The sequence below is a fragment of the Kogia breviceps genome, chromosome 7 (assembly GCF_026419965.1).
Source record: "Kogia breviceps isolate mKogBre1 chromosome 7, mKogBre1 haplotype 1, whole genome shotgun sequence".
NCBI lineage: Eukaryota > Metazoa > Chordata > Mammalia > Artiodactyla > Physeteridae > Kogia > Kogia breviceps.
The window spans coordinates 100,874,206-100,887,326 of NC_081316.1; the positions used below are offsets into that span (position 1 = coordinate 100,874,206).

The window sequence follows — 13,121 nt, forward strand, 5'->3', positions numbered from 1 at the left end:
TTGCCAATGCAAAGAATTGGTACCATGCTTCATAGACATTTTAATTAAACTTCATGTATACAATTTAAGAGGGATATGAATTACTTAATGTTGCAAAATATTCTTCAGCCACCATGTGCAATAGTTGTGAAATCACCCTAAATTTGTGAACACAAAAGAAGTAAGATAAGTGTACACTCAACGGTATTGGAGACCAATAATTGGGATATGGGAAAATGTAGTCATTCTTATTGAAAGATAAGCTTGAAGAATTGATTAATTTGTCTTTCCTCTTATCCAAGCACTTCCATCACCCAACGCTCCCCAGACTTTCCAGCACTGTGGGACCCTGTCTTTGCAAACAGCACGACCCACAAACCTTCCCAGCATTCCGAGGCAGCCAGCAAGAGTCGTGGGAAAACGTTTTCCTGGGGGTTAAACAGTGTTGGTTATAAAAGTGGATATTTAGGTCTATGGCGTGCTATGTAAATGCTGAATGCCCAAGTGAGGGGAGGCCTGGGTGTTCTTTAATACTCTGTGATGGGGTGGGGGAGATCTGACATGCAAGGACCTCTAAAGCCAGGGCAGGCCTCACTCGCCCCAGTCTGAGAGCCCTCAGAAGCCTCCAGTACGTAAACATAATGGAGTAGAAAGAGTAGGTGTGACGTGACCGCCCTCTACTCTGCTCCAGAGAGAATACAGAGTGAGAAGAGGACCTAGAAACAAAGAATTTACAAAGTGCTTTTGTTACTGAGTCCAAGCTCTCTCTGCTCGCTGCACAACAGGCCAATAAAGCGGCGATGAGGTGCTGAGGCAAGGAATATGACTTTATTCCGGCAGATCGAGAAGATGGCAGACTAATATCTCAAATTAACCACTTTATAAGGGTTTGGATGCCAGTTTCTTTTATAGCACAGAGAGGGGGAGGAGGTGGGGAAGTAAAGTAAAAAGGCCATAAGTTTTGCAAATATCTGCTGGGATGGCCAGCTTCGGGGAGGGGATGTGTTCATTGCTGCTGTCTTGCAGCCATCCACAGGTGGACAGGGTCTGGATGTTTCCCTGAACAAAGGCACTTTGGTTTGACATTCGGGCAGAGGGGCGGGGTTCCCTGAGGCAGGCCAGTATGTATAGACAGTATCCTTTTGGTGAACAAAAGCAACAGGAAGCAAAGGTTAAAGTAAAAGAAACAGATCCAACATGTAGTCAGATTTGGCTCTTGCTTGTTACACTTTCTCATGCATTATCTACCTACCCAGTGAGGTTAGTATATAGAGCAGATACGATTATTACTATTTTACAAATAAGGAAACTGAGGCACAAACTAAATTGACAATCGTGATTCTCCAATGGTAACCTAGCTGAGACCAGACCCCAGGGCTCCTGGCTCCCTGCCCACAGAACCTGCTGCTCCTGTCTGCTTCTTGATGCTCAGAGTTGCTTCTATATTTCTGTCAGGGATTTGTTAGTTGAAAAGAATAAAACAACCATGGTGTTTTGCCCTCTTTAGTGTTTAAGGATTTGGAGGTTCAGGGGTGGAGGAAAAGGGAAGTTATTTTAATCGATGTTTTCTGAACTTATTGAACTTCAACATCTTGGAACTAACATATACTGAAATGTTTCCCGTCAAATAGTGATTACGTGCACAACAATAAAATTACTGTATTTAGTCTTCTGGGGAGTGGTCAGCATCTTCTTTCATCCTTTTGATTTGAATTTCCTTGGGCTCCTAGATGGGGATGTTTTCCATCCTTACATGGCAATTTGAGAAGGGTAGCTAAGTAGCATAATTGATATTTATCATGTGGTATGCACTATTTGGGAGTTGGGGGCTGAACCTGACCGAAAATTAAACGTGATGTCTGCCTCAGAGGTCCTCATTTTACTCTGATGAATAGATTTGGCATGTAAACACAGGAAGGAGAAGAGAATCCTAACTTCAAGGGAAATGGGGTAGAGATACACCCAAAAAGACATCTGTCTGTGGGATTACCTAATATATTTAATTTGGATGCTGAGTTAAAGAAAGTTAATAGACTTTTAAGCTATAAAGCAAAGGCTACAAACGCTGCCTCTAAAGCTGATCTCCACACCTCCAATCTTCTTCCCCCAAAGTTTCCATACAAGTCATTGTACGGCATCTGCCCACGAACCAGGTTCTTGGTGACATTCTGTCTTCTTCACAAAAAATACATACTCCTCTCTCTTTCTCACTGTCAGTTCTGCATTCCAAAAAAAATCAGGGCACTAGAAATAAGCATCAACTTATCTTCACTCACAGGGATGGATGGATGCCTATTTAGGAAGACACTTATGACAAAATGTGGCTCACCAGTAGAGGGGGCCTGGGCTTCACATTTGGTGTGCTTTAAAGACACAAGAAACCAGAAAGAAGGGTGTCTGGGTGAGGTCACAAAGCAGAATAAATCAGGTGTAGAGCACGTTTACAACCACTCAAAAGGTTTTGTGAACATTCTCTCTATATCTATACATTCCTGCGTGGGCATATGGAAAAGGAACATTATGCAGACTGGAGGAATGAATCACTCCTGATCCAACAGTGCATGACATTTCTTACTTGAGCTCTCTTGCATACAAATTCTTATTACTCAATGATTCTTCATTTTTACACAGTTTTTCCATTATGACACACATGTGCAAATTCCTCAACTTGCCATGGCATACTTGCTTTGGCAAAACGCTTAAATGAACTCTTTGGTGAACTCTTGCTTTGGTAAAACGCTTAAATGAACTCCTTGGTGAACTCTTACCCTCAGATATCTAGAGATTGTTATCCTCAGCACAACAATTACTCTAGGTTGGTATACTAGTGATTAAAACAATCTTAATGACCAGAAGCCTAACCCAGTTGTAAGGGCTAGGCCCTAGAGTCAAACAGATGAAACTTCAAATTCTGGAATCTACCACATGCCAGCTTTGCGGACTCAAGCAAGTTATGTTAACTCAATAAGATTTGAGTCATCTGTAAAAAGGAAATCATAATACATAAAATTTCCTTTTTTTTTAAGTTGGGGTATAGTTGTTTTACAATGTTGTGTTAGTTTCTACTGTACAGCTAAGTTAAACAGAGTTCCCTGTGCATTACAGCATGTTCTCATTATTTATCTATTTTATACATATTAGTGTATATATGTTAGTCCCAGTCTACCATTTCATCCCACCACCCCCTTTCCCCGCTTGGTGTCCATATGTTTGTTCTCTACATCTGTGTCTCTTTGAGCCAATCTCTCAGAAGAGTAGGTACTGAAAAGTCTTGACTGCAGAATATGAGATGGAGTAAAAGGAAGAAAGGAAGTTTAACAGCGAGTCAGGTGAAGGAGGGGAAGAATAACTGGATATGTATTTTATGAAAATTCAAATGATTAAAGAAATGGCCATCCAATATTTACTGATTGAGCCAGCAGTTAAAGGTAGACTAGGCACTGACATGCTAATATTACAGCACATTAACTTTTTAGTTTGTGGTTTGGCACAATGGTTATTGTAGTAAAAGGCATTTTTACATTAAGTTGTATGTAAATGTACATTGAAATGCTATACATACAGATGAGCAAACAGAACACTAATGGAAAACAAAAAAATGTGAAGGACTAGGTCTTGGAATGGAAAACTTTTTCTACAGGATATGGGAAGCAAGCATCAGACATCCTGGTCTCAGCTCTCCCAGCTCCCACCTTCCTGTCCTCTCAGGACACTTAAATAAATTCTTTTTGTGGTTTAGCTTCAAAAAAAAAATCATAGTAGTAACCAAAAATAGGATTGTTGGGTGGATTCATGATAACTAATAATAAAAGCAAAACATGTGAGAGAGTTGATATTGTTCTTGGTTTTCCACTCAAGTGCACAGAGTTGGATTATCTTTGATTTGTAACACACCCTCATCACTGGTCTAAACATGGTCCTCTTTTGTTTTTATTTATATAAACTATGTACTTATATATGAATTTGCTTATTATGATTAATAATTTAAATACATGTGAACCAACCACCCAATACAAGAATTAGAACATTAACAATCATTTACACCCACCTATGGACTTCTCCCCAGTCTATTCCTCTACTTCCCCTTCCTTGAATCTTGCAGTTATTATTATAACTTGGTTTTGAAATTATAGCTTTATCACATATTTGTATTCCTAATAATTCTATTGTTCAATTTTCTTTGTTTTCAACATTATAAAAGAGCTCCAGGCTCTATAAAATCTGGGGAATTTCCTTTTTAAAAAAATTTTATTGCTCAGTTTATTCATATTTTTGCTTCTAGCTATTTATTTTGCTATATAATATGCCATTGTGTGAAATTACCACAATTTATTTATCTGTTTTCTATTGATAAGTATTTGGGTCGTTTCAGGTATTTATCTTGCTAAGAGTGCAATAAGTGCTGCTGGGAACATTCTTGTTTATGTCTCCTATTGTACATAGAGTTTTTCTTGGATATATACCTAAAAGTAGGATTGCTGAGTTAATATGGAAATGTTCAACATCAGATAACAACAAACTGTGCTAAATGGTCATACCCATTTACACTCCCAACAGTTTGTATAAAACACTGTTAACTCACATTCTTTCCAATATGTGGCATTGTCCACTTCTTAATTTTTTTGTTTGTTTGTTTGTTTTTGTTTTTTAATTTATTTATTTATTTATGTATTTTTGGCTGCATTGGGTCATCATTGCTGTGCGTGGGTTTTCTTTAGTTGTGGTCAGCAGGGGCTACTCTTCATTGTGCTGCACGGGCTTTTCATTGTGCTGGCTTCTCTTGTTGCCAAGCACAGGCTCTAGGCGCTCAGGTTTCAGTAGTTGTGTCACGTGGGCTCAGTAATTGTGGCACAGAGGTTTAGTTGCTCCGCGGCATGTGGGATCTTCCTGGACCAGGGCTTGAACCCGTGTCCCCTGCAATGGCAGGAGGATTCTTAACCCCTGCGCCACCATGGAAGTCCTCACATAAATTTTAGAATAAACTATCACATTCCATTACAATCCTACTGAAGTTTTTATTGGAATTGCATTAAGTCTATGAGCCAATATGAGGAGAATTGAAATATTTATAATATTAAAGGTTTTTTCCATTTAAGAAATAAGAAATATGTATCATAGTATTTCTCTTTATTTATTTAGGACTTCTTTAATGAATCTCAACAGTTTTAAATTTTCTCCAAGGAGGTCCTGCACATCATTTTTAAAATTTTTATTCCTATATATCTGATTTTTTTAATATATCATAAGTGATATCTTCTTTTAAATTACATTTTATGGTTATTTGTTACTGGTATATAGAAATGAACTGACTTTGCTAAATTCTCCTATTATTTCTAATAATATAATACTTTGCCCCAGGTGTCTTTGATTTTCTGAGGCTATCATGTCGTCAGCAAATAATTGGCAATTCCATTTCTTCTTTTCCAATCCTTATGCCTCTACTTTCTTTTTCTTGCCTTATTGCACTAGCTAAAACTGTCAATACAAGGTTGAATAGAAATGATGATACTGGGCACCCTTAATCATTCCCGATGTTAAATGGAATGCTACTATTGCTTCCCCATTAAGTATAATGTTTGCCATAACATAATTGTCCTTCATTAGGTTAAGCAAATTCTTAATTTGCTAAGAATTCTTAACATGAATTTATGCTCAATTTCTATGAAATATTTCTCAAAACCTTTTAAGATAATCATGTTATTTTTGTCCTTGAAGCTGTTAATGTTGTGAACTACATTTATGGATTTTCTATAAATCTATTTGCATTCTTGGGAAAACACTACACAGTATATTTTACTTTTACACTCTGTTGGACTTAGTTTGCAAATATTTTATTTAGGATTTCTACACTTAAAACCCTCAGGAAATTATCTATAATTTTCTTTTCTCATATTATCCTTGTCTTGTTTGAAGATCAAGATTATATGGCCAAGTTGGACATACCCTGGCCTGGGTCAGACAGTGGAGGTGACAGACCTCTGCTGGCCCCAGTAATGATGGCAGTGTTTCACGACAAGGTGGAGATTGAGGACTTCCAACATGACGAGGACTCGGAGAAGTACTTCTACCCTTGCCCATGTGGGGATAACTTCTGCATCACCAAGGAAGATTTGGAGAATGGGGAAGATGTGGCAACGTGCCCTAGCTGCTCTCTCATTAGATTTATGACAAAAATCAGTTTACATGTGGAGAGACAGTCCCAGCCCCTTCCACCAATGAAGAACTAGTTAAATATTGAAGAAGACTTTAGGACCCCAAAGCCTGAACTTTTGGGAATGAGCCAAGCTGGAAATCTCAAATGCAAAGTCACTGGCTTCTTCATGGGGGCAGTCATTTTTTAGTTTGCTGATCCATAGAGTGTGGATTCTTTCCATTGGTTGCCAAGTTGAAGAAGCAAGTCCACCACATGACATACCTGGATTTTATGCCTAGAACTTTGAATTGGACGTGCTCTTAATTTTCCATCCAAACTTAAAAGAAGATAATTTCAAATCAGTGCTTTCTTGCTCTCAGTTGTTATTTTTATATCTTACATCTAATTACTTCATTATCTGATAACAGCTTCATCTACCTCAAAGTCATTAGGATTTTTTAATTTAAAAGGGGACTTTAGGGCTTCCCTGGTGGCACAGTGGTTGAGAGTCTGCCTGCTGATGCAGGGGACACAGGTTCATGCCCCGGTCCGGGAAGATCCCCCATGCTGCAGAGCGGCTAGGCCCGTGAGCCATGGCCACTGAGCCTGCGCTTCCGGAGCCTGTGCTCCGCAACGCGAGCGGCCACAACCGTGAGAGGCCCGTGTACCAGAAAAAAAAAAAAAAAAAGGGATTTTTATTTTTTAGTTGGTTAAAAAAAAAAGATTATATGGCCTCATAAATGAGTTGGGAGTATTCCCTCCTTTTCTAGTCTTTATTACAGTTTGTACTAAGTTTAATATGATATATTCCTTGAAAGTTTAGTAGAATTGCCTGCGAAACCACTTGGCCTAAAGTTTTATTTGTGAGATGATTTTTTAAATTGCTTTAATTTCTTAAAGTTATGGCACTATTAAGGCCTTCTATTTCTTCTTAATTCATTTGGTAGATTATATTTTTCCAGGAAGTTGTCCATTTCATTTTCTTCAAATGCATTTCTATAGTGTGGAGATATTACAAACAATAACACTGACATATTTTGCTCTCATCTCATTCATGCTCGAGACTCCTGAGGTTTTAAAGCTGAGATTAAAAGATGATAAGGAAATACTAGTTTTTAAATTACTTTTCCTTTTTTTCCCTTGATCACTCTTGCCACAGGCTTGCCTATTTTATTAGTTTTTTCAAAGAATCAACTTTTGATTCTGTTGATCTTCTGTATTGTTATTTTTGTTTCCATTTCATTAATTTTGCTATTATTTTTCTCATCTCCTTCCTTCTACTTTCTTTAAATTTATTCTGTTTTTTTTCCTATCTTAAAAAAATGTCTAACTTAAAGACACCACCTTTCGATATTGTGTAGAACTTAAGTCTAGGTTATGGTAGACATAATTTCTCATTTTCTTTTCTTTGGTCTTTGGTAGTTTTTGAAAGACAACACCAAACTTTATCCAAGTATTTAATTATCTTTACGTCATACACCTCTAGTAGCATCTCCTGGATTTGCTTCTTTTCTTATTTGAGGACCCTTTCCAATACTCTTTTCAATATGGGTCTTTGTGTGACAAACCTTTTGAGGCCTTATGTGCCTGAAAAAATTTTTATTATACCCTCACATTTAAATGACAATTTGGCTTGATATAAATTTAGGCTCAATGTTCTTTTGTCTTTTCAATATTTTAAAAATATTACCATTATCTTCTTTTTGCTCATGAAAAGTCTGAGATCCTGGTGAGTCTTATTCCTTGGTGATTGATCTGCTCTATCTCTCTAGAAAATTTTAGAATTTTATTTTTGCCTGTAAAACTTCCATTTCATTATAATATTACCAGGGTTAGTTTCTTCTTATTGCTCTTGTTTGGAACTGCATAAATACATCATCATTCAACTTTCTTTAATTCTAGGAAATTTATTTCCACTTCTTCAAGTATTTCCTCTTCTCCCTTTTTATTTTCCTCTTCTCCTGACACTCCTATTTTCTGTGAGTTGAAGTTCACATTCCAATTCAATCTTCTTTATCTCTTAGCTTTTATTTCATATATTCTTTTTCTTTATTCTTCCTTTCTTCCTTCCAGAAGAGCTCCTTAATCTGATCTTCCAGCTCACTAATTTGTTTTTCAGCTACGTCTATTCTATCATCCATCTCTGTTCTTTCTACTATTATGAACATATTTTTCATGCCTAGTATTTCCTCTTGACTTTTATGATTTCCTTATCAGTTATTTATTATGCTTATTTTATATTTGTTAACCATTGGATTTAACATATTTGCTTCTGGTGGCATCTGTAATCCGGGTTGTTGCTTTCTTTTCAAGTAGTTTTTCTCCTGAGATATCTCATTACTTTGGCCTTTGAGCATATATTTCTCTGATGTTATCAGCTGTTCTGTCTTAGCATTTGGTATAGGAAAAGACCAAAGGGCAGATCCCAGTCTGTGTCAACATCCAGTGAGATCAAGGAGAGGGGAAGGGATAATATTAAGGTAGAGAACTCCAAGCACCAGACTACATAATTAATTGCTCAGGCTGTGGACCATGCCATCAAATAACTCTTAAGATCAAGGCCCTACTTTTAGAACCCATCCCACCCTCCACCCCTCAAGGAGAAGCAGCCTTAAAAGGAAGTACACCTAGGTGCTAGAGGGAGTTGGGGGTAGAGGGAGGTGTGAGTAAACGTTCAATCAATCCCCACCAGTTTTCCACACTCTGGCTTCTGTTCTGCCCTGATTGTTATTCTTGAGGACACTTACACCAGCAGTCTGAGCCTCTATCACTAATTTCCACACAACTCTCCTGCCCTAGGCTTCAGATGTACACACACACACACACACACACACACACACACACACACCAGTTCAAAACAGGCTTCCTTGTCCCTGGGGATTTCTCTGGAGTTTTTCCCCATTATTTCCTACAGTTCCTCTGAGATTGATCTTGGGGTCAGCAGCTAGCCTGTGGTAATTCTCTACCTTGGAAAAATTGGAGGTTTTACATAGGTTTATATTAGACAAAATTGTGAAACAAGCATACCCTGGAACTTTAGGTGCAACAGGACAGCCCAATATTCAAAATGTCCATTACTACGCTTGCCTACCTGAGCCTCCCTTTCCCATCATCAGCCAAAGGTCTCTGCTATTCCTAATGGTCTTCGTATTCCATTAATGATGCTTATCTTTTCCCTATGCAAACACCGAATTAATACAATCATGAAGCTAATGGAAAAACATGAGAATAGCAGAGTAGAAGGAGGCCTAGAGACTTTCTCTCCAGGTAACCAAAGTGCATTTCAAAAGTGGTTTTTGGAAGGCTATTCATTTACTTTGTTTAATCCAAAGGAATAAGGTTGTGTAGAAGGAAGGAGTAGGCTGCTGGAGGAGACTTTTTAGACAAATATAATCCTTCAGTTTTCAAATTCCACTGCATATATCACACATCCATATAACATTATAATTCTTATTAATGCTTATAAGCTAACAACAACAATAGCATGTCAACTTTCCCCATTTTAAGTCTAATGGATCAAAATGTACTTCATGATTTATAGGACCTTATATAATATGGTCCTAACCTACCCTTTCAGCCCCATTCCTCTATCTCTATTCTTCTATTCAGTTGGAATGTTTTCAGCTTCTTCCCACCTCAAGATATTCAGAAATCTTTAACTTACACTGGTAAGTCTCTCCCCACCTGTCATCCCCTGGCATACTCCTACTGATTCTTCAGCTCTCACCTTAAATGTCACTTCCTTAGGAAAACTTCTTGACCCCAACCCCCCAGACTGAATCAGGACCCCATGTTACACAAACTCATAGCAAGCACTAGTTTTCCTTTAGAGAATTTATCATAATTATAGTTAACTAATGAAATATGTGAAGAAGAGGAGAATTGGTATAATATACTGCGAAGTAGAAAATAAAGAATTTTTATTCATTTTTTTGAACACATATGTACTGAAAACTTACTGTTTTCCAGGCATTGTGTTAAGTAACTGGAAATACAGTGGGGAAAGAGGTAGACCATTCCTCTTCACTTTAATCATCCATTCTTGAGGATATCCCCTGGATATTAGGATCACCTAAAATAATATCTCATTCAAATATACTAGCATAGACATAACTCCTTCTCAAGAAATTTCATGTCCTTACTCTCATCTCATTTATGCTCTAGACTCTTGAGCCCTCCATTTGCCCATCAGTCTCCCTGCCTTTTCTTATCTTCACTTTTTTCTCTGTCCAGACTACATGATACTTGTTTTCAGTGTTTTTTCTTGACAAATCCTCAACTCCCTTGACATTCTGTAGGATCCACTCAGCAAGCTTAAGCCCTGTATCAATCAAAACCCAGGTGACCAAACATGGTTATAAAAAGTCCCATGACCATGTGGATTGGTATTTCTACCAATTCATGTTTTTCTCGCTTCAGCTGGAGATTCTTATTGCTCAGGAAGTTTTCTATGTGTTCTAATCAATTTCCTCTCCCATTCTCATAGCAGCTTTTTCAAACTTTCACAACTCATCTATATGCTCCAATATCCCACTCTAACACTGCGGATAATCTGCTTCTTACTTCACAGAGGAAACCGATGCCAAGAGTAAACTTCCTGGACTGCAAACTACCTACTTACCTGCAGTCAAAATTGCCCTTGCTTCCTTCCCCCACCCACATCAGAGTAAAGGAGGCATCTCACCTCCTGACTCTTGCATTCAAGATTTCATTGCCTTCCATAGATGACCTCTAATCACCTTTATTTCAATCTTTCTCTCTTTTTACTCTTTCCAAAAATGCTCAACTTCTACCAATTAAAAATAAAACAAAACACCAAACTTCTCTTGACTCTGCATCCTCTTCTATCTTCGTTCCTCCACAGATAAATTTCTTGAAAGAACAGTCTACATTCACTCTTCTTCACCTCTTCCCACTCACACCAGTTTGGCTTCCGCCCTCAGTACTCTGAAATCCTCTGCAAAGATCAATTATCTCTTCATGACTAAATCCAATGAATTCATCTTTATCTTGCTTGACATCTTTTCAGAGATTGAAAGTACTCCCTTCTTCTTGAAATTCTCCTCCTTTAAACTCTCTTTTCCCTAGACTTTTAAAAAATATTTTCCCCTCTTGATCCATTCTCCTTTTATTTCTCTGGCCTCTCCTCCTTATCAGGGAGGCATACTTCTCCCTATTTGCCCACTCCTGTGAGTGCTAAACAAATGCTGTAGGATTCTGTCTTCTCCTTCACTCTTTTTGAGGGGGAGGTAGGGGGGGAGTTTTTAATTGGCTTGTTTTTGTATTTTATTATCTTTAGACCAGGAACTAAGCAAATGAATATATTCCTCAGTCTTGAAAACCAAAAATAAATGCAAATTTTAAAATAACGTTTGTAGTTACAAATATAAGAAATTTAAATTCAACAAACACTTAATCTAAAAGTATCTGCTAAGGTTAGGTTAAAATTAATAGTCACCAAAATTGGATATGATTATATTAAAAACTGAAACTTACATATTCACAGCTCCCAAAATATACCTGCGAAACCAAAAAGAACAGGTCCGGGGCTTCCCTTCCCTGGTGGCGCAGTGGTTGAGAGTCCACCTGCCGATGCAGAGGACACGGGTTCGTGCCCCGGTCCGGGAGGATCCCACATGCCGCGGAGCGGCTGGGCCTGTGAGCCATGGCCGCTGAGCCTGTGTGTCCGGAGCCTGTGCTCCGCAACGGGAGAGGCCACAACAGTGAGAGGCCCGCGTACAGAAAAAAAAAAAAAAAAAAAAACAGTTCCTAAAAGAACTAGTAAGTTAGAGGCTAATATATTGCCAGTTTTCATAACATGACACACTTTCCAAGACTGAAGATTAGAAAAGAATGGCTCTTTACTTACTTGTAAGGTTTATTCCCTTAAGAGATGAATCACAATGGCAAAAACTCAAAACCTGGCCCCCATGAATATGTGCGCTTATCTCCCTGAACTGTAAGTAATAGGCTCCTAGACAAGACTAGCAGAAGGCAATAAGTAGCTGCAACATCTTTTCCTTCAGTCTTGATATTCCCATTGCATGATACCATCCACATCCTTGACTTCAACTGTCAGTACTCTCAGTCTCTAAATTTTCAGCCTAGATCTCCTCGCCAAGCTCCAGAATTATGTATCCAGAACTTGTAAATGGCAGGACAGAATATCTGACTCCTAGCACACTCATTTTGCTCCAGTAGACAGACATAATATATATTGATTTCTACAATGATTTAACAGGCTTTCAGAGTTTTGTTTTTTTTTTTTTTTTTTTTTTTTTTTTTTGGTATGCGGGCCTCTCACTGTCGTGGCCTCTCCCGTTGCAGAGCACAGGCTCCGGACGCGCAGGCTCAGTGGCCATGGCTCACGGGCCCAGCCGCTCCGCGGCATGTGGGATCTTCCCGGACTGGGGCACGAACCCGTGTCCCCTGCATTGGCAGGCGGACTCGCAACCACTGCGCCACCAGGGAAGCCCTCAGAGTATCTTTATATGTATTAGAGAAATAAGGACTGAATGTCTGAATGAAATTGATTATATGCTCTTTGAGGGCTGGGTTCTTATTTCACCCACCTTAGTGCCCAGCAGAGTGAATGGCACATGGTAAGCTCTCAGTAACTGATTGCATCTCTTCACTCCTGTTAAAAACCTGGTAGCAATCTTCAGCATCCCTCTCCCAATCCTTACATCTCATCGCTGCCACAGTTGGAAATCCAGCACTCCAGCAGTTTCCTACCTAGCTGCAACTTCGCAGCAGTCTGGCTAGAAGGGGAAGAAGGAGCCCTCCATGACCTGGTCCCACACATCTTCCCGTTCTATCTGTGGACACTCTCATCATCGAGTCTCGACATTCACAACTGATGGTAGGTACCTGAGCACATCTTATCTCTTCATACCTTCCAGACCATTGCTCGTGCTGTTTTGTCTTCAAATGCTCATCTTATGTTTTTTCAGCTGGCTAACTCTTAGTAGGATTTACAACTCTACTCTAGTTTCATCTTTTAGAAGCA

At 38.7% G+C, this 13,121-nt stretch overlaps 1 protein-coding gene across 1 annotated transcript; it reads left to right on the forward strand.

Moving 5' to 3' along the window:
- Positions 1-5,975: 5,975 nt before the first annotated feature.
- On the forward strand, positions 5,976-6,217 carry LOC131760358 (diphthamide biosynthesis protein 3-like). The gene is made up of 2 exons (XM_067039532.1): positions 5,976-6,084; positions 6,153-6,217. The coding sequence occupies exons 1-2, from the start codon at positions 5,976-5,978 to the stop codon at positions 6,215-6,217; spliced, it is 174 nt and encodes a 57-aa protein (XP_066895633.1).
- The last annotated feature ends 6,904 nt before the right edge of the window (positions 6,218-13,121 follow it).